The sequence below is a fragment of the Pleurodeles waltl genome, chromosome 8 (genome assembly GCF_031143425.1).
Source record: "Pleurodeles waltl isolate 20211129_DDA chromosome 8, aPleWal1.hap1.20221129, whole genome shotgun sequence".
Taxonomy (NCBI): domain Eukaryota; kingdom Metazoa; phylum Chordata; class Amphibia; order Caudata; family Salamandridae; genus Pleurodeles; species Pleurodeles waltl.
Window position 1 is genome coordinate 1,534,072,511 of NC_090447.1, and position 26,499 is coordinate 1,534,099,009.

At 43.9% G+C, this 26,499-nt stretch overlaps 1 protein-coding gene across 1 annotated transcript in view; it reads right to left on the bottom strand.

Moving 5' to 3' along the window:
• Window positions 1-4,084: 4,084 nt before the first annotated feature.
• NDUFV3 (NADH:ubiquinone oxidoreductase subunit V3) overlaps window positions 4,085-26,499 on the bottom strand; it is a 37,573-nt gene continuing 15,158 nt past the window's right edge. Inside the window, exons 3-4 of the mRNA XM_069202966.1 lie at window positions 14,884-16,395; window positions 4,085-4,383 (exon numbers count right to left, since the gene is read on the bottom strand). Of these exons, the coding sequence (XP_069059067.1) occupies window positions 4,217-4,383; window positions 14,884-16,395 (1,679 nt within the window). The 3' untranslated portion in view covers window positions 4,085-4,216. The remainder of the gene's footprint in view (window positions 4,384-14,883; window positions 16,396-26,499) is intronic.

The following is a 26,499-nucleotide window of genomic DNA, read 5'->3' on the forward strand; positions in this document are numbered from 1 at the left end:
CCATCTTTTTTCCCCCACACAATGCCACCTCACTTTGGACCGAGCCATATGCAAGTGAGCCTTGACCTTGCTTGGGTTGTTTGTGCTCCACTTCAGACGACCTCGCTTGGCGGTTCGGGCTTGTTCCTAGTGAGGCAGGTTCAAAACTGATGTGCATTTGGCTTGGTGTAATCTGAGGTGATGTGATGAGCAAAAGAACTAAGGGTTGGAATATTACCACGAGCGATTGCCAGTGGTTAGACTTATTGCAAGCATCGTTCCATCATCTTTTGTGTTATATCACTAGTGATGTCACTTGTTAAGCTCTAGGAACTCTTCTGGCCTACTCAGTTGAAGGTGAGAAGATACCATTAACTAGAGATACCAAAGGTGCCCGATTACCCCAAAAATCCTATTTATTTATTTATTTTTTACTACCACTCCTTGCATGCAGACACTTACCACAATAGAATACGTCTTGCTTTGGGGTGAGTATTCAGATGACCATAAGCACCACAAATAAAATATTGCTCATGTTTACTTCTCCAAAGGACACTTCCTTGTATGCAGCATGGTAGGACAGCAAACATGACTGTCAAAACAGATGCTGGCCTTTCTCACACTCAGAGACGTGGTAGCAGCCGAGGCTACCTTGCAGCACAGCCAACATGGCATACCTCACGAATCCACTGTGTCTTGTGCCTTTCTGTTAAATCTTTGCAAATATGTCATTGTTTTGTTGCATGCAAAGCAAGTGTCACATTTCTGGAAAAATGACACGGTAGGCCAGCCAGCGGCACAGGCTCAGCATCTCCCATCCACCCAAATCACAACCTTAATCTTTAAAGCAGATCACAATATGAGCCTTTATTTTTTATTATACTTTTGAGGTGGATTTCCTGCATGCTACCACAGTAATGTTACTTAGCGTTATTATTGGTGCAGCGCTAGCATAATGCTGCTAATGTGTAGTCCTTTTTCTATGTAGACTGCCAGTTTCAATTTTGAAAATCGTCATCCTACCATTGGTTCATGTGTCCAAGACGTAACGCAAGTTAAGACACATTACTTCCTTACTGAGAAAAAGTTATTAGCGTGGCACTAGATCTAGACAGATTGCCAAACCTTTATTTATTTATCCTCCACGCCCAGGTTGGTTGAATGTCAGGTTCCAACGCGGCACGGCATTTTTATTCTAATCTAATAATTTCTCACCCCTTCCAAATCCTTGAAAAGGAGACCTGAGGAACCTCATTGGATAATCCCCTGCAAAGAAACCCTCAATGACTCCCAGCCTTTTCTGAGGGTTCTGTCCTCTGCGGAGCTTGGGCAATCTTCCCAGAGGCTGAGGGGCCCACACGGGACAGTCGTAGGACCTTTGAGAGGCACATCTCATCACCTACCGGTTTCTGTTTGCAGGTGCATACTAACAGCATCAGCTTCGCTCCTCATCTTCTGTGGGGGGTCCATGTTTGGCAGACAGTGTACACAGCACAGTCAGCTTGTGCCTGTTTTTGCATGCAGTGCACTGGAGGTCAACCTGCACTGAATCGACATTTAGAAGCCGTCACATCTGAACATGTGGTAAATCGCCCGACTGCTCCTTCAATATTAGTACACCAGCATTTCAAGAGGGTGATTGTGTTTTCCTGCTGGATTGCTGTGTAAAAGGGAAAGAAAGGTGTGTTTTATAAAGCATGCTGCAAGCAATTTGATCTTTTACTTGTATTTTTGTCGGAGTATTGGTGTACATTTTTGTATCATCTATGTTGCATACCTCGTGGAGACCTTTGTGAGTTTTATATAGCGCTGCCTAGACCCGAGGCTATCAGATCGCTTTACAGACGCATGAGCAGAGACCAATGCATAAACACAAGGATTCACGGTTGACATAGTGTATCCAGAGTCAACAGTGCAACATTATATTTTATACCAAAAAGTATCAAATAAGACAACATTATCCATTAGAGGCATTAGTGAAAGATTAACCACGAGTCAGGTCTGGAGACCGTATGAAACGATCCTGTTAGTGGAGCAGGTGTTCATCAATCCTGATTTGAGGTTCCGTTTGAAATGAAGGAGTACAGCAGAGGTCTGTAGGAAGAGACTTCCAAATCCATGGCGCGCTACTGGAGAAAAAACGTTTCTGGGATTTTTCTTTTCAGTTTGGGAGGAATGAGGAGTGAGTTGGGGCTTCTTGGTACCTGACTTCTACCCGCTCTCAATAGCGTTTTCTAAATATTTAGGGTTTGATGTGTGAAGGGCTTTGTGTGTGATACAGGCTGTCTTGGACATGCCTTGTCCTATTGGGAGCCAACTGAGACTCTTGAGAGCAGGTGAGATGTGGTCAAATCTTTGGTACCTGAGAGGAGTCTAGCAGCTGCATTAAGAGTTGTTCTTAGAGGTGCAAGGTGGCTTTTTAGGGTTCTGGAATCTTTGGCTTATTACGCAAGAGAAGGTGCTGGAAGCTACAACATTGGACGTTCTTGCCATTAGCTGGTGAGTTACTCTGATCGAGAATAAAACTTTTATTGTATATGTCACATTATCCTTGTCTCTCTGACACTTACTTCCTGTGCTCTCGCTGAAGGCCCTGCATGTACTCTTACATGCAAAAACTTCCAGTGTTACTTCTCCTGCATGAATTCAAAGCCCTTCATTTACAACTTGCTATAAATTCCCAACATAATTAAGTTACATTTTATGTAAACCCTTATATTATCACAACAAAAACCCAATATACAAAAATACAAGCTGTAGAATTATCACCCAGACTTCAATGTTTCCCAGTTGAGTCGGTACTCTAAGAAGATTCGTGTAGGCCGAGGTCGCTGTGAACCGGCCACATAACTAAGCAAGCTAGTTTAGAAAGTAGGCATCTGGATAAAAAGTGCACCGAATGTGAGCTTTGTCCATTCCGACCACATCCTGACAAAAAAACTAGGTGAAAGAGAGTATCTCTCCAAGCGCCCTCTCACCTGTACCCCCCTCCATTGTCCATGTCTGAGGCTGAACTGTGTACAAGACAGGAGGACATGAGGTTGGGCCTGGGTCTAACAATAGTGTAGTGTTATGTGCTCCACATGCAAAGGTTTCTGCTGCATCCTCGGCCAGAGCTTATGAGCAGTTAGAAGCAGGCGCCGGATGGCTTTGGAAGAGCGGCACTTCGAGCAAGCTTGCTGTTGGATGCTGAAGGCTATGACCACATTAAACATTTAAGGTTTTGTCAACATTTTCAGACAACATAGCGGGCACCCTATATTGTTTAACCCATCACAAGGGTTGCAGAGATGTTGTTTTGAACGTCCTTAGTGAGTTTCTTTATAACTTTGGCTTAGCAACATGACCTCTATCTAAATGATTCCCAGTTCTCATAACAATAGTAATCTTCAGTCTCCCTACAAACCCAACTACTCTCCGGGAATTCACTATGGTGCCCGTCTGAGACAGTCGCAGAGCAGAACAGTGTGACTAGCACCTGGCACTCTAGCGGGCACTAGGTATAAAGCAACTCCCTGCACGCTTTCCGCTTCTAGCTTGAGAATACACACTGACTTAAGCGTATGTTAGGAATTATTTGTTTCTTGGGATGTGTCTTTGTGATGATGAGGGTATAAACCACAGTGGGGTGTGGTGAACCTGCAGCCTCAACCCACCTGGATAACCAGCAGCACCAGTGTGCTCGAGACAGGATACATGCATACATTGATGGCACACTGAAGACAAGGACTGCCGACACGCAGGGCGGTCAGACACTGGGGCTAGGTACCAGATATCCTGGAGGATCCATAACGCTAATCCTGTTCAGGTTGCAAGGAAGGCTGTGATATCTTGACATTAACTGATTTATCACGATTCGTGTAATATGAACTGATGTCATGTGAGGCTACAAACAACAAACGCCAGTATACGTGGCGGTTCACATTGTACAACACCACAACATCTCCAAAGCAGCTTCTTATACCTGGCGGTTCACATTGTACAACAACACAACCTCTCCATAGCAGCTTCTAAAATGTCTGCAAATAATGAGATCAGAAAAGTCTTCTTTGGAAGAACACAGGCCAGTCCTAGCATTCAGATACAAACACTTGTAAAAATGGAATATATTTAACACTTCTTTATTTACAATCTAAAGGGGTGGCAGCTGAGCGGTCATGCAGTGTTGTTCACATCACTCGTCTTCAGCATCAACTGGCAACAAGTACAGCATCCCAGGGCACTATACCCACCACCCTTAGTGTCGTGGTGAAGGTCTGCCGGAAGTTGGCTGAGGAAGCCGAAACTTGGAGAGCTCCACGTCGATGTCGATAAACGTGAAGGGGGTGAAGGAGTGGTGCTGGAGATTTCTGTACGTGGAATTATCAAACACTTCCTCTTGGTGTCCCACAGCTGCTTCCGTGCCTATTAAGAAAAACAAATGGCATCACTGATGGCAAACACTGACGAGTAGGCTCAGTTTGTACCCCCAGTTAACGCTCTCTAAGAAATTCTAACATCCCATACTGTACATACACTCTGCTGTGTTGAGAGCAGATGCCAACTAATTCTAGAAACTCGAATTTGAAGCTCTGCCTCCTGCTCAAAGGATGTAGAGACATTTAAATATAATTTGCTTAGTCCACCTCCTTTTCTCGCTCCCACCAAGACACCAATCTGCTCAAAGAATGTGCACACGTCTACAGACCTGGTTGTCAAGCCGCCTCCTACCATAAAGACACTGCATATACATCCTGAGACCAGGCTCATACTCTGCTGTAAAGACACACACACACACACACCCACACACACACACCCACACACACCCACCCACACACACACACCCACACACACCCACACACACCCACACACACACACCCACACACACCCACACACACCCACACACACCCACACACACCCCCTGCCACCGTGCTTGATCAGATACTAGGCCTACGCAAGTACCATCGCAACTTTTGTTCAATAACTTTAAAGAGCTCTCGACAATCTTCCCCACGCTTGAAGGCACTAAAGCGCAAAGAATGATCCTACACTGGACTATATTCCTCCACCCTTAGAGGGCTGTATGATCTCAACTTCTTCATTTACACCTCCACCCTATCATACATAACATAAAAAGGTGAACATGTAGCTATTCTGATCCCAGTATGAGGCACACAGGATTTTCAAAGACCATGTGCGCTGTCATCAGTGTGGTATACTAAAGTCACATCCCTAAAAACATTTTTCAGACAATTACCCATGTGATCAAATTCGGTGCATGTGCATCTTCCATTTTTAATAATCAATTATTACATTTGATAAAACACAGAGGCACGTAAAGGCCAAAGTCCGGCGTTTCACTCTAGCCAGCATGAAGGCATCTCAAGTCCAGCTCAAGAGGCCACATCAGCCTTAAAAGACTTCTTACCTAAGTTCCATATCTGAAAGTGAAGGACTGCTCCAAACACAACCTTTAGAAAAACTTCAGTGAACCAGTTTTCAAGACTGTAAGAGGCCAGAACCTAAAAAACAAATGCATGAAGGCCCTGTACTCTCAGATCTTATTCTACAAAGCCAAACAAGGTAAACAGACACAAAATGGTAATGTCGAATCACATGCTCCATCTGGATTAACCATCACTTCCTGTGTACTACCTTAAAAATCCCTTCTAACACACTGATTTCTACTACACCTGAATTATTAAACGATCAAGGAACCATGTCCTGATAACCTTAAACTGAAAATATACTGCAATTAAACATTATTCAACATGATCTGATCAGCCCATAAAACATCAAGTCCCTTCTCTTAGTATAATCCACATGTACAGTGGGTGTCCAACAATATTTTCCTAAATCCTTTGACTATGGGCTCGCCTGTAGTAGTTTACACAGGGTAAGCTTCCTAAGAAAACAAACGGGCAGAGAAGTCTGGGGCCTGCATTTGTAGTCTCAAGTTTATCTGTGTCTACTCTGGATCCGCATAGACACAGGTCTACGAATATCACTAGCTGCATAATCTTCATCCATCTGAGAATTGAGAAAATACCCAGGAATCCTCCTCTGCTTTGAATGGACTCGTCTTTGACAGACCGAGCAGGAAGGCAGTATGATTTGACCCTTCTGGCTACAACAAAATAACTCCTCTTCCTATTTTCAGGAGGTCAGAGCTGCAATTTACTAAACAACTGCCGATTCTGAGCAGTAACCAGGAAGTTTTGGCTAAATTGTTGGATTCATTGGCACTGGCTATGATTGTTACCTGGAGAACAGAGAATGAGGTGGACCATGCAAAGTACATATTGATATGAAAGCGCTCCTAAACCTTGAGCTGGAGTTTGCAAAAAGACAGTAGCAGAGCTCCCACACCCAGCAAAGCAGAGAGCAAAGGCTGCATACAGACAGAGAAGGCAACATAAACAAAACTAAGAAGAACATCCATAAAAACCTACTCAGCAAGGGACAGCAGACTTCAAACAAAATAGCCGCACTAATCAGAAAAGAGAAAAAATACGAACAAAGGAAAAGCAATACTTGAAAGAAAGATTGTAAACGGTGACAAGAGTTTTGTTTCAAGGTAGATTGGAGAAACAACTGGTAACTGCCCGGGGAGTGGATGTTGACCTACTTCTATTCTTGTTAGAGTCCAACGACTCCAAGCTATACTATAGCGACACAGAAGGCCTCTCCAAGGTGTATTCATCTCATGAGGGTACTCATCGGGGCTTCCCAGACCTCCCCTTCCTTCAAGTACGTACGTACGTATATACACACACACACACAAAAAAAACTGGTCTTGTCTAGATATGTTTAACACGCTACACTGAGGGATCAAGTAGAGAAGCCAGACAGATCTGGCAAGAGAAGGCCAGTTACAAGAGGTACTGGTGCGACTGACACGCTAACAAGGAAGAAACGGAGGCAAGAGAGCGGGCTCCCAGAAGCAAACACCCAAGCACGAGATATGTGAGACGGTGGCAGCGCATCATACGGGGAACTGGCAAGGGACCTGAAAGCAATTTATTTAGGAAACGGAGAAGCTCCTCAAGGCACAGGGGATCGAAGCCGAGCCGGAGCATAGGTATGGTTTACAGCAGGAAACTTAAGAGGCCAGGAAAAGCTCAGGTTTGACACCAGGCCCAAAGGCACCAGTGTATAACAATCACTTTCTTTTAAACTTGCAGTTCCACGTATGCACATGGGAAAGCATTTCTCAAAGGGGCAAAATATCATGCAGGATGGGCAGCTGGGTATGGGGAAAGTAAAGAGCATTGACCAACATTTGTATCAGCCAACAGTCCAAAGATGCGATGAAGGCAGTCTGATAGCAGCATGAGATGGGGTATCAAGCAATGCCTTGTTGGGCTTCTCATCAGGAATGGGAAGCAGTGAATTCTGTTGGTGTAGGCGCCAGGGCACGGCACAGCTAGAAGCCATGGCTTTCCACATTTCCTCCAACATCCCGAAGCTCAACCACATGGTTTCTACCATTCAAGTGACTGTCGTTTACTAATGCTTACAACCCTCACTCTACATACTATATTACACTATAGTCTCCCATCTAGTATTATGAAAATGTCTTAGCCACACATTGAACCTTTACTGTGTCGGTCAACAGGACGCAACAGGGCTACAGCAAATCGTATATCAACTATTAAATAAAACAAACAAGCTAGTGGTCCATGGTGGGTTGTGGCTCTATACCCGTCCCTCTCCTTCCTGTCTCACGTTTAGTGTTGGATTCAGGGACTAAAAGTTAGCAATGGATTTGCTGGGGGCCACAGACCTACTCTTCTAAGGTATAGCACTTGCCTGGCACATGTGACAGGTTTATCCCGGTTTTAGGCAATTGGTTCACACAGGTTTGGCAAAATTGGGTCATCTGGGATCATATAAAATCGTTTGTGTCCTCAACTGTGGAATTGTGCTTCTATAAATCCCAATGTGATATGCACTTGAGGCACACAGGTCGGATATGGCTATCCTTCCAGAGTGCAATCCTCTTGAAGCCAAACCGGAGATGGACCAAAAGTCAATTAAGGGTATATCCGAGGTGTATCATACCCTGGGGTCCTTGCCGTTCCAGATAAATGCATCCGGTTGAGGTCTGACTGGAGGGTCACAGCTTCTTAGCTGAGGACATGCGGTATGAAACTAAAACATATCTGTTAAATTGCGCCTGAATGAATTCAAATACTTTCACAGGGTATGCTACTCACCTGACCCTCTTCAAAATGTGGGCAGGAGCAGCTTAACCAGTTTTTTCATGTGTCATACATACACTCGAGACTCCTTCCACGTTATATGCAGATGTACTATTAACCAGCGTTATTAGCTCGAGGTCTGAAAGCAGTGTCCCCTACATTAAAGATGGCACGCAGACCTGCCCTCCCATACTTGCATTAGAAAAGCCCATGCAGTCACACCCATCTCAGCCACCACCACTCATTCCTCAATTCCCTGAACAGAGAGGGCATATACTGGTACAAACCCAAGTTACTTCCTGGAGGGCTAAGAAAAGGCGGGTTATTTCTGCAGTTTTCACAAAGCACTGCGTCAAAGATTCATGAAGTAAGAAATTCTCCAGACATCACTACAAGATATCCAAGTACCTTGTTTCTAAGCAGGTGAAAAAAACAACTGCATAGCAAAAGTTGAAAAAAACTGTTGTGATGCTGGTGTTTCAGGTGAATTCAGCTGGCTACAGGCTTGCTTTTGGACACAGATTATTTGAACAGCTCTCCAGAGTACAACATAATGAGAGACTCCCACAAAGTGGCAAAGCAGGCAAGACAATCTTCGAAGATCAAATGAAGATGTCTGGGTTCAATGAAATTGTCTGGCTTTAGACAATGTATAGCAACACCGCCAAGTAAGCAGGCCAGAAAAGGAGGCAAGACCTGTAAGACACACTGCTTCACACGTTCCATTAACAAGATAGCACAAGTTTATGGACCGAGGGGTGGTCACTGATGCAGCCTTCGTACCAAGGGGGAAGCTATGCAGCGACAGGGTCTGTTGTACAACAGGAAGGTTGTGGTGGCCAACTCTTAAGCCCTTCTTCTACCGTGGTCCTTTCGGGCTGCGAAAGTACTTTAGGAGGGCAGAGTTCACCTGAAACCTGCAGCACGCGGCCCAGAATTGAGGACGTATCTGTCATGGAAACGTGGCATGAAGCTTCAGCAGGGCGGCATCCCTTGAGGTCTCCCTCTGGCTGTGCATTGCTAAACATGTGGTTGGTGTCTACAAGATAGAGGGCTGTTCTAGCATAGATGCTCTTGTTTAAGCTTTCGAGGATAATATTCTGTGCAGTACGTAGAACAACATGAGAGCCTTTCGAATCTCCCATGATCTGCGCACATTTTCTAGCTTCCTGACTGTCGTAGGACTTTAAGCCCTGGTGCTATTGTGAGCCCATCAGCATTTACGATACACCAACACCACACCAAGGATGTGCTTGGCCTTGTTACCGCCGCATCAACTATCTCAGGTCTATAGTTGGCAGTGTTAATCCTTGTATACTGGGGGTGGTTTTCACCTTGTTGAGATCTGGTCTGGATCTTGCACGAGACACAGCAGATGGTTGTAATCCGTGCTGAAATGAAAGTGGAGGACTGGTTCACCTCGGTGTAATAACAAAGTTCAGACTCTGAAGAGTAGAACAAACGAGAAACGGAGCTACACCGGATCCCCAGGACAGAGCACAGGCACAGGACCAGAGGGTGAGAAAAAAAAAGTTACTCACCCGGAACAATAGTATTGCGGCTTTAGGCTTTTCTAGATACAGATGTTGTTCATTCTTCCCTCATCTAGTTGCTCTTCGGCTTTGACAGTAGGTAGAGTTAGTAGCCTTATTAAGACACTGACCGGAAGCAATGCCACATAACTTTAGATTCTATTTTTCCTGGCAGCATAGGTTTTGTGACCCATTAGTCGAGGAACTGAAAAACAAGGTTGATTATACTCCTCTCAGGAAGGAATGTGCTGAACGAGTGGTGTTTTCCCCCCAGATCTTCTATCCTGTGTTAGCTTCCCGCCTTGCTGGAGTTTCCAGTGAATAGTGTGAATGGACAACTAAGCAGCTGCTCTGCATAAGTCCACGTAGAAAGTGCTCTTTGCCTGAAGCCTGGCTTCTTGTAAGAAAAACACAAGTGATGCACCACGTAGGTTTGCTCCCCATTTGTCAGCATTGGAATTTGCTCCAAAATGGACTTTGGCAATGGAGGAGATTCCTGCAGAATTCTGCAGTGAGATCAGCCTACAGCCTCCCAGAAACTGCTCTACACAGTTCTAAAGTGCAATGTGAACCGCAGTGGTTTCCAGTTGCTCCCCCCATACTATTCGAGCTTCTCACATTGGTGCACAAAACACACTGACATTTCTCCAAAAGTATCAAACACAGTCTTAGAGCCTTTCGCCCAAGGGACCAGTGGGATCTTAAGGTTACACCCCCAAAAAATGTCAGTAAACAGAAATAAGTCTTTTTTAGCTGCAGCCAGCTCATTGTGGAATTCCTTCTATGAACAGCTTAGAATATACCAACAGTGCTTGCTTTTTAGAAATGCTTTAAAGATGCATATATTTGCAGAGTCTTGCTTGGTTCGTGTTTACATTAGCTTAGTTACCCTGTGCTGGAGTATTTGCTACTTTCGAGATAGTGGACTGGACAGAGAGGTAGTGTTATTATGACATCTTTATCGAATTACTTTGGTTCATGTAATACACGAGCGCCTGCTTGCAATCTTAAGAGCCATTCTGCTGCAGAGTGAGAATTTTCAAATATCAAAGACAGTTTAATTATTCTCTGGCCATGGTAAGGTAACTCAAGCTTGGAATCACAGTGGATCACCAGGTTCAACTTTTAAGCCTCTATTTACCAGTAGGCATGCCAGGTGTACCACTAGAGCCAGACTGTAGCTCCCTGCCTTTAGTGAAGTAATTAATAAAGCAACTTTTACAATTGCATGTTTCAGGTAAGAAGTAATCGCAGGCTCAAAATTAAGCTGTATTAGACATTCAATTGGAATACCCAGTTTGAGACCTATAAAAAGCATTTCCAACTCTTTTGTGAAACAGTGGCCTTAGTGCTGGTGACTGTAGAAGCTTTTGTACCTTTTAACTAAAATATTTTATCTAAAATGATTAATTAGTTGTTCTGCACCTGAAATCACGTGTATACTTAGATGGAGCTAATGCAATTGAAACAACATCATTACAATGTGCTAAACTGTGTTTTTCTGGCTTAGGCTAACTAGGCTGCAGTTAGAGCGCAACAATATATTGTTGAATTTGGATGCAATATCACGATGTTCATTCTGCATTTATATTTCTTGCCGGACACTGTGAGAAGCAAAATGTGGATTGTTTATTTCTGAATTACACTGTTCTTGAAAGCCCTGGCAGTAGAAACTCTTTTTGCAACATAACTGAGGGTCCTCCCCCTTGCACGCAGTATTACATTCATTCTGAATGGGCCACTGTAGTTTATGTAGCGAACTTGTTCTGACACCTCCGGGCGACATTAGGTCAGAAGAGGTGACCCAATATTTAAGTAGGGGGCTAGTGCTAGGGTCATGGGGTTATTTAGCATTTAAAACTGTGAAAATGTGATTTGTTGGAGCACTGATCATACCATGTTGACCCTGCAGTTCTCAGTAACTTCCACGCAAGAAAACTGTATTTAAACCTCTGACATTGGTTTTTGAGCTAGAACTCTTTTTGAGACCTTTCCGAAGCCTCTAGGGATGCTGTCTGATTTCTTACTGATTTTGCTGCATATTTGAGACTGAGCATTTCTCTGGCGTTTGCCCCTTTTTATATTAGTCATTTGAAGGACTTCAAGGCAAATGATTTATATGTATTTTAATGAGTTTACCGCTGTATTTGTATTTACCACTTCCTGTATGGAACTTATGAATTTGTAATAAATCTTTATTGTTTTTCTAAATTCTAATCTCGAACTCCCTCTATGAATCAGTCCTTTTTTCACTGTATTTTCAAATGTTCTGAAACGTAACTCTAGGTTCGGATTGCCTTGCAGAGCCAGACTTTGAGGTTACCGCTGTCCCTGATCCGCCCAATGTTTCGACGCGCCACACTACCGCAGATTTCCTAGGGCCCTGTGTGGCCACACTAGTATTGAGGTACACACTGATATAATATTGTCCTGCACCAACTGATTTACAGTGTGTGCCCTGTGACCTCGGCTGTAGATACAACTATGGAACTCTTTCGTTTCTGTTGTGGTGTAGTTAAAGCCCACTTGTGTTGAGAACACAATCCCCTTTATCCCAACACATTGGTCTCCAACACTGAGAAGTATAATGAAGTAGTTTGGAGAGCTGGCATCCTACATTCACACTGTAACCTACTCCATGCACCCGTAAATATGACACTACTCCAGGTGTGGCTGAAAAGTGAACGTTCTTATGCTCTGGGGGACTGAAGGATCAAGGCATTGGGTCGCAAACTGTGCAGCCCATGTTACAGAGGTGCACACTACAGTACCTGTGTGTAACCAGACACTTTAAAGACCCAATGCCTCTGGTGCGAGCACCACAGAGATTTCCTTTTACTGAATTCAGCCTCGGGAGCATGGGAAGAGCTTCCTCAGCAACCAAGGCATTGTTTTTGGCCTGAAGTGACACGCATGGTGTGCGGATGTCATTGCAGAGAAAATGAAAGCGAAACGAGCCCAGAAGTTCATTTCACTTTCACTGCATCAGTGCTGGAGGACATCTCTCAGCCCCCCCAATGCACTGCAACATGCCCCTACAAGATGCCAGCATTGAGTATGGGTGGCCATGGAGCAGGATGTTACCACCATTCAGATTAAAGAGTACTACAGCTTGAACATCAGTTCTGACGTTACTTTCTGGAAGAAACAATTTCACTTTCTTTGGAAGAGAGAGCTGGTACCAGGCCATATTAGAAATCTGTTCCTACTTTTGCAACTATTTACAAGAGGTCAGAAAACAATGTGTACCGTACAATCTTGCATCCAATTGAAAAATTAAAATGCCGAATACAGTGGGGAAGAATATAGTGGTCACAGCATCAAGGCACTTTATAGACTTCAGGTTTTAAGATTAAGTTAGATTCACTTTGGAAAAAGACAGTGGGTGGTGCACAATATTGGACATGTTAATGTTAAGCAGATCTGTAGAGCACACTACCACCAGAGAGGGTATCCTGGTGCAGAATGGCTGTGTTCCTCATCAGTGGCCAAAATGTGTTGTGCCTGTGGCAATTCTGCCTCTTCAACATCAGAAGTTTCTTCGTAAGTGCCAACCTAGTCCAGACACCATCATATTACATGGCAAGCATTTTTTTTAAGTTGTTCAAGACTTTTTAGCTTGAAAGCTGTGAAAGACCAACACCAAATGCTGGTGTGGTAACACAGGTGACAACCTACACACCAAGTCAACTCATGGATGCTGATGGAGCGTGAGGAACTTCAAAGGCATTCTGTACAAAGTCATCCTTGAAAGCCCAAAAAGAAAGCAGATGCATGCAAATTTGGGAGTTATTTTATACAATCTGTAGCACCACGGATTGTCGAAGTGTATAGCATCTGTAATGTTGAATGCTTTGGGCAGAAACTGCTGCTCTATAGTATCTCCTAGAGGCTTCCTTTCAAGCTGAGAAACCACATAACCTTATCTGTTTGATAGAGATGTTCACAATTTTTGATCATGGTCACCCCTATACTTCCAAAGATGATGGTGAAAAAATAAATCTTGCTATGCTGGATACGTTGTAAGGCGTTGTAGTGGAACATTGACAAACCTCAATTCGTTCAAGATGATTTTATGGATCCAGAGGCAAGATGGCAGGTACTGCACACGATGTACATCTAGAACAGGTTCATGCTGCAATACAAGTTTCGCAGCAATACAGGAGGATCAGAGTGTTAAGACAAAGAACTATACTGAACCCAGTACTGCTGTGTTTCACCAGAAGTTTGCAGGTCCTGTTACAGTGACACAGTTGAGAGCAGGGTCGGCTCCGAGGAGATTGGAGGATACACTCCTTGGATGCACTGGTTGAGCTTAGGGTCATCTCCCAGTCAGGGCTGAATGAAGAGAATCTGGGTCAGAAGGAAACACAGGGGGCTCGGCCTAGCTACAAGTCCCTACAAACTGGATGGCTTTTTTAACATGTGAAGGATAATGGTGGAAGAGAGAGGAGTGGTGTCACACACTCAAAACGCTGGAGACACTAAATAGATCTGGATTACCAACGGCGAGACACATCAGCCCAGTTAAGAGGGCTTACCAAAGAGTTTCCTTTCAGAGAGTCCTCTCAGATCCTGATCAAGCTGGTTAGTAGCAGTCACCAACCATGGCAAAGTCAAATTAAAATTCAGCCTGGAGTAAGAGAAACGTACCCAACCCGAAATCATGACATTTTGTTTGATTAACAAGATGCAGGCATTAGAATCTTGAAAACTCCTGTCTTCATAACTGAGGAAGATCACTGCTGAGGGGGAGCCCTGGAAATGGTACGAGAGATATTTAGAGAATGTGGCTTAACGTCCCTATCAGGAAACTACAAGGAAGGCACAGAATTCCACAATGTAGATGTCCAAGCACTCAACAAAATGGCCTCTCAAGCACTGCAGAGACAGGGGCCGGGGTTCAGCACACCGCTTGGGGTCCCTCTAGGTCTGTGCCACTTTTAGCAGCCTGTCTACACTCATCAGCAGACAAAATCACTATCCCCTTCAATTCACTGGAATTCAGACATTTTTTACTATTAGTCTTAAGACCTGGCTTGCAGCAGGTTAGAAAGGTTTGGTTGACGAGAAAGCACAGCACAGCACAGATATATCTGCAGACAGTAAAAGCTGAAAGCAAATTTGAATGGAAAGGTTTCAAGCTAGTAAGGCATAAAGTCAGACAAACAGCACAAATATAGTGGTACCCGGTGGAGTGCTCAGCGCCCCAGTTTCAGTGATGGCATCCGACGCAGGGTCTTGTTCTCCAGGGCCTTTGCTGGGTGTTGCATTTGAATCCACAGTCTCAGCAACCTGACTGATAGTGCTTGGTTCTAACATATCTGTAGCCTTCTCAGAGTTCAACTGTGTCTCCAAAACCTTGGCAGCTTTATCGGGAATGGTGCTTGACTCCTGGATTTCAGTAGCTTTATCGGGAATGGTGCTTGCCTCCTGAATTTCCGTAGCTTTATCGGGAATGGTGCTTGCCTCCTGAATTTCAGTAGCTTTATCGGGAATGGTGCTTGCCTCCTGAATTTCAGTAGCTTTATCAGGAATGGTGCTTGCCTCTTGAATTTCTGTAGCTTCATCGGGAATAGTGCTTGCCTCCTGGATTTCTGTAGCTTCATCGGGAATGGTGCTTGCCTCCTGAATTTCAGTAGCTTTATCACCAGGTGCAGTTCTTGGCTTCAGAATCTCACCCGCTATTTCTGGCGTAACTCTTGGCTCTACAATCTCAAACTTTACACCAGGAACAGAGCGGAACTCTGTATGTGGCGGGGTTACCATTTCCTCTCTCTGATTAGCACAGTCTTGGGAAGTAACAGACTCCTTGGTACTAAATGAGGCACTTTGCATGGAGCTGTCCAAACTGGGCTTTACCATTATAGCCTCAGTTCCAACCACTGGTGCATCGTCTTTCAGAACCTCTTCATGGCTCTCCAATGGAAGTCCTTTTGCTGGAGGACACTCCAAGTTACCAACAACTGTAGCTCCTTTTTTGACTACTTTTATTTTTCTTGGTCCTGGCACAGGTGCAGCAGCTGCTGGTGCTCCTGAGAAGGAGTTTACCTTGGTGACAGGCTTTGTGTGTCTCAGTTCGATAGTTGGTTTTGAAATTGCACTCTGCAATTTATCTAATTTGGATAAAGGGGAGACAGATGTAGGACCATCACCTTTCGGGCTTTTATCCCTGTGTAGTCCAGCTGGGAGTACCGTCCGGTTGGGTTTAGCATGTATGGCTTTCTTCTTCATTGCAGTTGGAACTTTGCCCTTGTTTACATTGTGTATCTCTGTCTGGTTGGGTCCTCGCACAGGGAATCCAACTTCAGTCTTCACTGGGACTTCTGCGGCATCCTCTTCTCCCTCGGAATCGGAACTAGCGCTTGAATCCGATTCAGAACTGCTGGAGTAGGAGTCCGAAACGGAGCCGATGGAGGAGGGTAGCTTCTCTTCTTCCATCTTCTTCTCCTTTGCATCACCTACGGCAGCACCAACTACACCTTCAACAGCAGGGAACGGAGCTCTCAGAGGAAACTCTACCAGTGTCTTACTCAACGGAAATTGTGTAACACCTTTGTCTGCCACCCTGGACTTAATCCCTACTCTAGTCTCACCTGCAGCAGCAGCTGATGGATGAGAACTAGGAGAGGACTTTTTAGGAGATGCAACGGTTTGTTTGTCCACCTGGACCACCTTCTTCTTCTCTGCAGCTACTACATCTAAAGAAATGGGACAAAAGTGACATTACTGAAGCAATTCCATGTACGTTTTCTCTATCATTTGCTCACTGGAGTGAAATCAGTATATAATACTCGGGTATCAGCCAGTGATTGCATTATTATGTGTCTCAGACTAATTGTGGAAAAAACACTGCTCTGTCAAATATGGACATAGAACGGTCAAAGCAGAAAGACACGTCATCAAGAAAAGAACCACAGAAAAAGCAGGGTTTGCAGGAAAGCAACAGGAGCAGAATAAGAAAAAATAAGAAAAACAAAGTAATGCTAGAGAACACTGAAGAAAAGAGTAGTGCCAGCGGACAAGGAATGGTAAACAGAATCAACAGAGAAAAAACACCACAGAAAATAGTCATGTTGGGGTAAAACACCGCAGGACAAGGTAAGGTCCAAGAAGGGAGCGTAGGGATGATAGCTAGATAAAAATACCACAGGAAAAGGAGCAGTGACAGGTGAACAAAAAACTGGAAAGTGTAGAAGTGGGATGGAAAAGGTAGAATCTAGAGTGGACACAGAAGGAAATCTGGCAGAACAGTGAAAAGAATCTGGAAATACCCACACTGTTTCTGTCCACAGCGAAGCGTGTCACCAGTCTGATGGGCTGCATTCCTGTCACTCACTCACTCCCTCCCTCATTGATTTATTGGCTCCTGGAGCGAAGAGTCGCACCGGCCTGATGGGCGATAGTCCTATCACGCCCTCTCTCAAGGTTTGCCTTACTGATTCCTTCACATCGTACATCACGGCAACCACACTCAAACTGCAAGGAATAGTTGAACCAGAAGAAAAACACATTCCCCACAAAATGAATACAACCTTTTGCTCCCTCACATCTACGCCAAACTAGAGCTATAATGGAAAACATTACATATCCCATATATTGTCCAGAACAAGGGGGTGAGGAACCTCCTGGACCTTGCCATGAAATATAGTTGGAAACTATAAACTTTGCAAGTCTTCCTGCACGTTCCTGGTGATGGATCTAGTGTTTGTTTTCATCCGGCTGGATCACCTTTAGCTGGTTCCTTCTTGGAGGGTGCAGTGCTGCCGGCTGCAGCTCAACCACACCTGATCCTTTGGAGAGAACGTGGTGCGGGGAGTCTTAGCCGTCTACTGCCCTTTAACCAATAGTTTTTCTAGATAGGCTCTCCGCCCTAACAGAGAAGCATCCATCGCTGAACCCAGACAGTCGCTCCTTTGGAAAGGGACTCCTTTGACTAAAGCTTGCATCTTGCACCATCATTTTAGCATTTATCTTCATGAAGTGGTTAAGATTCTTTTCTCCTCCCAACTGTTGTTGTGTAGACGCCATTGGTCCTCCAGTCATTGTTGCAGGAGGCACATGCGCAACCTTGCATTCAGGACAATATAAATACAAAGTGCTCTACAGCCTAGAAGGAGGGTGTTTTGTCTGGCTTTTGGAGGTGTTCCCCAGGAGATTGTGTTTGTGGTGGATAGATGATACTCTTTCCTCTGAAGGTAAACTTTTTTCCTATGGTTTATATTGTTGCCTTCAAATAAGAGTCTTTGGACTGGGGTTGAGATTGATGTTTTTCTGAAGATCCAGTCTGTATAGTAGCCCCAAAGTTTATACAATATCCTGGTTCACCTTTATTAGACTGCAATGTTATAGTAATCAGTAGTTCAGGTAAGGATTGATGAAAATTCCTTTTCTAAGGAGGTAGGGTGCTACTTCGGACGTGCATTTTGAGAATGCCAAACAACAAGGAGTCGACTTGAAACCAAAGGGCTGGACTGTAAACAGATAAAGATAGTTCTTTACAAACAATCTGTGAAATTCTCTGTGATGCTTTGCTACCTGGATCTGAAGATATGCATCCTGCAGATCTGTTTCATTTATCTCTTTATCGTACCCCAGATATGGTTCTTGCATAAGGCAAGCATCCAGAATTTTTATTGATAAACTTTTTTCTGAACTGAGAGTCTAATTATCTGTATTCCTCTTGTAGGGTTTTTTTTCTGAACCAGGAAGTACCTAGAGTAAACTCCTGAGACTTTCGGATGAGATGGGATTTGCTTGATCACACGTTTTGTTAGGAGGATTGGTTTCTTTCCTGAGGATGGGCACTTGATGCTTCAAGTATGCCACAAGCATTTATGAGACACAGTATGTAGCGCCCATTTGTTTCTTGTGATTGAAATTCACTCAGCCAGATGCAAAGATACCACTCCTCCCACTGGAGTGATAAACAAGGGGTATCGAGGGGGTGTTATTCAATTTTAACTGTCTGTTGCTAGAGGAATGCCTAGAACTGGAAGGTTTATTCAACGAAGACTTGGACTTTGATCTTCTGCGGTAAGGGTATCTTTGTTTTCCAACAACAGTGTTGGGGGTTGAAAAATCCAGTCAGTGGATTGAACACTGTTCGAAATACTTGTACTGCTGCCTGAAGAATTTCTTCCTTTCTTCAAGGCCCACACCAGTGTCTGTTTCATTTTCAGCATTTTGTGGACACTGGAAATAGGATGCTCATTATCTTAAACTGTGCCTTCGGAAGGAATATCCGAGGATAGGTATCTCTGGCCCATAGGCTGATTACCTTCATATTGGGCTTTCTGTACTACTGATGGCCAGGCCTAGATAGTGGGCACATTTTGTGGGAAGCTGGATTTTCTGTCTCTGTGCACCTGACCCGTCTTGTGCCCTACTCCTGGTGCTCCTCTTCTGCTGGTGGGGACAGCCCCTCTACAATCAGCAGAACATCCCCCATGCCGTACTCCCGGGCTCCAGAGCTTTCTGAGGGCCCTTGGGGTGGGGTAGCGAAGTCCAGCTCCATTGCCAGGATAAGGACTACAAGTACATAGCGATTTTCCTTCCCACTTTCAGCTGGTGAACAGAGGGGGTTAAGTATGTGCCTCGGGTTGCGAGTGCCCCCAGCAGAAGCAAATCCCATCAACCAGTGCCCATTTTAAAAGGTACGTGCCTTGAAGGTTGGTACCCCAGACGTGGAAATAAGTTGTTCCACTGTAAAAACGAACTCAAGACACCAGCGGGAACAGACACTCAGCTTTGGTTGCTCCATTAACCATATTTCTAGAAGCTGTGGCAACCTATATTTATCCCTTTGACTTGAGTAGGATTGTTATGGTTGCTGGATTTGGGGGTGACTAAAGTATGGCAAGCTGGGAAACCTTTATTGGTAGCCAGGTGCTTTACAAATCTATTGAATAAATAACTGTTTGGTTTTAGAGACATTTCAGTAGATTTACAGAGCCCTATGATCAAATCCACTAGATCTGCTCTTTTAGCAGCCAGGGCCTTTGGAAAACTAGGGCAAAGGACAGACGTAACAGAGACACCTGGTACATTTTAGCATTCTAGCTCATATGTTTGTCCTGCTGACAAGGACTTGTAAAAACTGTCATAGTAAAATAGTTGTGTCCCCAGAGCGTCTGAAGACAGCAATCATTTCTCCGGAGGATAAGATAGTCATTTGTTCTCAAGCACTCAAGTGCCACCTTTTGTAATTCAAGAATATGTCCATGGATGACCGCGAGATTGAACCTAGATGTATCAATTTCACTCTAGTCAAACACCTACAACAAAGTAGAGAATCCACTATGACCAGTCTGCCTTTTGATTATAGTTTCCACTTCAGCTATGACTTCAGACATGGTAGCTCAGTGTGTCTGAGCCACTGCTGCCAATATCATGCTCAGATCCTACTAGCGCACCGCCCTACAGTCAACTAGGAAGCCACACCACAAATGAGTGTTATGGGTGGAAATGAACACTGTCTCCAAGTCTTAGGTCTCCTGTGTAGTGTGGCTGGTACCTAAGGGTTAAGGGTTTAAGGTGATGGTGATGGTGACCATGGAATCCAGTGGATATGTTGGAACCCACACAGACAACAGGGGCTCCTCCCACCTCTTGGATTCTCCAGATTGTAAACTGCTGCAGACTCAGGGAAATCAACAGGACATGCTCCAGGGATGAGGGTTCAAAAGGCAACGATATCTCTCTGTTTGGAACTGGTAAACCAGTTCCTACACAGCTGGCAACTTCAGGGAGAATTGCATCAAAAGGCATCGTTGTTCAATGACTGATCTATCCAAGACCCTTCTACGATCCAGAAAGTCATATTTGTGGATTCAACTGCAGATCTTTGTAGTTCATGGGTAAGGTTCTCTTCCACAAGTTGGCCTCCACACAGGTCACAATGTAGTTGGGCCTTACTCTCTAGGTAAGCACAGCTCCTCAGTTTGTAGGCAACTCTAGAACCCCATCTTTCAGGCACAGCAGTCTGGCTACGCCGGTGCCTTAGGTTCAAGGGTCTAACAATACAAAACCTGTCCTGGTCAGACAACAACTCTACGCCAATGCTGCTGATCTTCCACCTAAGACAACATAAAACACTCCAATGGCTTTGAAAATCCAGCTTTTATGTCAAACTGTGGACACATGCAGGAAGATGGGGCAATTCGTAAGGTGTTTCACATTCAAAGATAAAAATTCCACCCACCACCCACAACGAGCAGTTTGGAGGCTTTTGTCAAACTACTAGCAAATCTGAGAAGGGGCAGGTGAAGCAGCAAATAACTTCTAGGCAGCCTCCATTCCAAGCCATCTAGTCCAGCTTCGCAGCACGCGACGTGGAATCCCCTAACTCGCTGTAAGACTGTAAAGCCTACTAGGACAAAGAGAACATGAACAGGGATCATCAATCCTGAGCAGACGTCATCGCATCTGCACAGATGTCACAGTTAACACCTCACAGGGATTTCCAAAGCATGTGAACACAATCAAAACCACTCCACACGCTCACAGGGATCTTAAATCGTGGCATTTCCCCTTTGGGGTTTGGTGGGTTTGTCCAGGGGGTGGTCGGTCAAGATAAAACTGTGATCCTTCGTTACACAATCAGCTGCAATCAACCACTAGTTCACCACAGCTTAGTAACGGAGTACTAGTTACCCTTTACCTAGAGGGGAGAGCACAATTTGGATCCTCCCTTTAGCCAGCAGAGCTTTGTGCTCTGGTGCAGAGCAAAGCAGAAGCACAGAGGAAGGAATGAGGGGAAGAAATCAGTTTCACTAGCAGAAAAAGGTACAAAGCAGAAAACTAAGACTGGGGAGTTGCCCAACATATTTGGTAACAGAGAAGCTTTTGTCTCTACGAGAACAACTATCATTAATTTTGGATGATGAATGAAACTGCAGACTGGTTTCAGATTTTAGTGAGCAAACTGATTCTTGTGCAGTGACCTCCATCAGCCTGCCCTTTACCTGTGCAGGGGCTGAAATAAAGATATATGGAGCAGGAACTTAAAGTACTTCCTGGTTTTGTTTTTTTCGCTGGACGAAGGAGTAGGTCAAGTCTTCAATGGGACTGATGCAAAAATTAAAACCACACGAGACCCGAAATAACAGAATCAAATCCAGATTGCAGAGATTTCTCTTCTGCAAAGTCCACGACCAGTTTTGCGCTTTACATTGTAGTTATATCTTGCAGAGTCTACACAAATTAAATTGCCAATTAGGAGCTGTGTGGATCGGATTACTATGGAGACTTTCAGACACTGAAATACTGGGTGAATGTCAATGCTTCAATAGGCATTGCAAAGCACTGGACTCAATACATGCTTTGGAGAAGACCAGCAGAGCTAGTCATCCTTTCACTAAACAGAAGGGGTAAAATGAGGGCTCCATAATTAAGCTCACAGTTACTAAAGCTCACTCATGGTCTCCTTACCATAAAATGCTCGGCAAACTTACAGCTTTATTTGAAATGCATGTAGTACTAGAACATTGTGGAGATTAACAACACAAAACTAGCCACTTGACTGGACAAATGTGGAAATGCAGCAGAAACCAACCATCTTATGTGGTGCTGATGAGCCATAGGCAACAAGTGGCTCCATCTGAGGTGTGAGAGCAGGGCTGAATCCTGCCCTTTGAGCCAAGGATGCTTTGCATGCTAAGGCTTGCGCTCAATTTTGCGACGGTAAAGGCAAGTCATCAATTCACCAAAAATAAAAGAGCAGCTGGTGAAAAAGTCAGGACTGGCTGAAGGCAGTTCCCAGGAATATCCTACGTAAATACCTCATCATTAAATGGCCGTATACTGCCGATAATTCGCAAAGCTGTTTTCCCTGATGTTTTTGTAAATTACATAATGTTTATATCTTATTTTTACTTTGTGTTGAGAATAATGCACCAGCCTATTTCCAAATTAGGTTATCAAAGGCCCCTCGCCTTTCCTTTATTTGCCAGAGCAGCATATTTTTGTAGCTGGAGGGAGCTCATTTTTACAAGGAGCTTTTAGAGCCTTTTCAGTCTTCTATGTGTTTGACACATGTAGTCTTTTCACTTGACAACAATGAATCCAAGGAAAACAAGCATTTGCAATACAATGGGTCTCGTGTTTGCTTGAGTTAGAGCTATTGGCGATGTAAATTCCTAACTCAACATTTCTTGCCACATAAATTGAAAATGAAAAGTAAAACAGTTGACATAAGCGAGCCGATTCAAAGTGCCATGGCTGCCGTGAGCACAAAGGAGAGACACAAAAGGAAAAAGAAGTCCGCTCCAACTGAAACGTATCGGCAAACATGCAATTATCCATGTAACAGGGTCGATGGCCATGGCGGTAACAAAACTGCCCCAAAGAGGGACAAACGTATAGAATTTACCAATAATGATAAAGGATTTTTTAAAGGAAGCCCATGAATGAGTGATAGTAATGGGCGCGGTTAAAAGGCCACAGATAGATTACAAAACATCAGAGCGCTCGACCTAAAAAGGAATTGAAAAAGGATTTTAAGAAAGCTTTCATACAGTGCACATTAGACTTCAATGTAGGGGAATCTGAATGTCTGCATGATGTTCAAATACATCGTTGGGTAATGAAACTCGTAATGAAGTAAGCATCTACAAAGGATACAACGCCCTTTGGAGCACTTTGCTCATGACCGCACTTTGATACGGCAATGCTTCAGACAAGTGAAATTGGCACCTTCAGCATGGTGAAAGGAAAAAAATCCTCCCACTTTCAGTCTGTCTAAAGTGAAAGGCGTCTACTTGCAATAAACGAGATGTCATGTTTGTGAGCATGGACAGATCTTTCAGATTTCAGTACTTAAGGAATTATATTAAAGGAGAGGCAAAGCGCAATAAGAATTATATTTGCAACACAAATTACTCTGGAAATCACTTGCATGTGCTTGAAAAGCAAGAGTGGAGTGTCAAGGAACCTCGAAGGGGCAGGGTGGGACCAGTACTTAATTTGAGCCGGTGGTTACCGGTGCGGGGGTACAGGCATTTAATTTTGAGGGCCAACACTTATTTTCTGCCTCAAGCATTTGCTGCGAGCCAAAGACACATGGGAAAGAGGGAGGAAGAGAAAAGTGAAAAGGCGTCAGAAAGGGAAAAAGCAGAAAGCTGCAAGAGTGAGCTGAAGGGGCAGGGAGTGGCTCTAAATAGATTAAAGAGGCCAGAGATGGCTTTAGGATTACGCTGCTCAGTATTCTGTGCTCGCACATTTAAATTCAGCAGTCACGTGTTTCAAAGGTGAGCTTTGGGCACCCACACGGTTTTATTTACAAATTAAGCACTGGGTGGGAAACAGAAATATACTGTTTACACTCCTAAACTTGACACATCCCAGCTGCGTGCACTTGCCACACCCATATTCATAAGCAACGAACCACTTGTGAAGAGCTCCTGGTGCAGAAAATTAAAATAAAACCAAGGTCTATGAACTAAATTAGACATTGGTTTTCCATGTCAATATCATGTCAGCAGATTACTGTGCAATGCTGTTAACAAATTTAATGGTGAAACAAATCAGACCCACTATGGCAGCCAAAGATGTCACAAACAAGTTATTGTAGAATCTCTTCATCCCACTGAGATCTACTGTGGTTTGTACCCAGTTTTAATCTCCACATACCATGTTGCTTGCTGTCAGCGCAGTTTAAAGGATGACCATACCGTACAGTCTGAAAGTTTATCATTTACCAATGCTGCGCATTTAAAAACTAGCCACACAACACTCCCCGCAGACTAGGACCTGCAGAAAGTACTAGCGTTATCTCAGATGATGCATGCACTGTGCACATCAAAGGGAAACCACACACTTAACAGCAACTCCAAAGGTGCTTGGGATTAGAAGCAGAGTATTGCACCTGCCTACGCCCACTATCAGTGCTTTTATGTTCTCTTACATAGACCCCAAGACCACAGTAATATACACTTAAACATTTTTTTTTTTAAAAAGTCAGTCCGAAAAGGCAAATCCCTTTCATAAATGTAGCTGTAAGAAAAAATGAAACTGCTAACACATTATGCTAATACACGTTAATGGTACAAGGTGTCCATGCTAAGTAAAAGCTGCAGGGCTCTTGCTTTTATGTTCCAGGAGGCAACAGGAAATTATGGGTGAACGATTTCTGTGAGGCCAACTGACAACGAGAAACAAGCTGTGCCCAGTCAATGTAACGTGTTTGGCTGTACAACAGCCAAGAAAAATGCTGTGCTGCTGAGACAATGCCAGTCGCCATTTGTGTGCCTTTCCCACCCACACCAGACAGGAAAAAACAAAATGTACCTACCGCTCATGTCCTGCTAAATAGCATAAAAAACAGCACTGGTTTTCTGAAATTCGCATTGATGCGAGGTTGTTGACAGAAAAACATTGCTATTGTTTGCGCGGGAACAAAGCAACTATGTATCTTTCATGCAAAATAAATATTTAAGAAGGACGGGAGTCAAATGAAATGAAGAAAAAGACGTATCACAGGCAGGGCTGCCTTCGACAGTAGCGATTTTCTGTACTTTCGTTTCAAAGCGCTTGCTCGCCAAAGCCACTGATTGGGTCTTGACAGGAGGGAGGGAAGAGCCTTTCGACAGCTCAAAATGGCCGACAGTTCAGATCCCTGCTGATCTCGCCCCTTGTCATTTCGGGAAAAAAACAGCTGAAACCGGTCAGGAAGGAGATTTTTAGATGACCTGTAAAGATGCTGCTTTGCCGTGTAATCTAAGTAAATTGGACATTTGTTCTGGCAGGATGACAGCCTGTGAACTCAGAGCCTTCTGGGAGGTGACATCGATCTCAAAGAAAAGAAAAGAAAAAAATGGATACACACAATCCCCTATGTGCGATGTCATGAGTGCTGGCAGGGAGAGGACCTGGAGAGAGAGACTCTATGCAATGCGATGGCATATGGTGTTTGTGTAGTAAAATAAGCTTATTTTAGGAGCAGTTTTATTTTGTAAAATATGAGTATTTTAGGATCCGGGTACGAGGACAGCACTGGAATGAAGCCAAAACAAATGTCAGCAACATGGGAGGAACGAAATGCTGCAATAAAACGCAGGCAGCTACCAGTCTAGCACAGTGAAAGGGGCCACCAAAAAAAAGTTTAAAAAAAAAAAAAAATTGTCTGTCACAGCAACAGATAAAGAAATCAAAGTAGAACAATACAGTATTCATTGCTCTGAAACTGAAAAAGGAGGGAGAAAAGGCAGAACTGACCATTAGCGAGCAAGAATTTTTAAAGGATACTGTAACCAACAATGAAATTGCTCCTTCCATGGTAGAAGTATACACCAGGTTGAACGCTTACGTTCAAACTAACAATTAGATCATTGCCTTTCAAAAAATGTTTTTTCTGCTTGCGATGCATTACCTGGCCTTCCCTATACAAATTTAATATGTCTGATAAGGTCTAAATTCACTGGAAAAAGGCACCCTAGTATCCCAGCAAAGAGGAATTGCAGGCTTTTGTTTCATATGATACAACGTTAAATCCATAAATTAAATTCAATTACTCAGACACTACAATTATAAAAAAAAATCTATTTTGGATGTTACAATTCAAACAGTTTTTCTTCTACTCCACTCTTGGACAATATAACGTTTTATCCACTCCCATCACCTATGCTTTAAATCTTTCAGCTACATAAGGATCCATTCAGGTCCCTCAAGCCTCGAAAACACTTAACTTGTGAAGATCCATCTCATTACTGCTTGGCCTAACCGAGGAAAGATGAGATGAATTTCACAACAAACAATCTGCTTCTCTCCAAGCCAAAAGGAAAGCTTAACGCCTTGATGTCACCTGG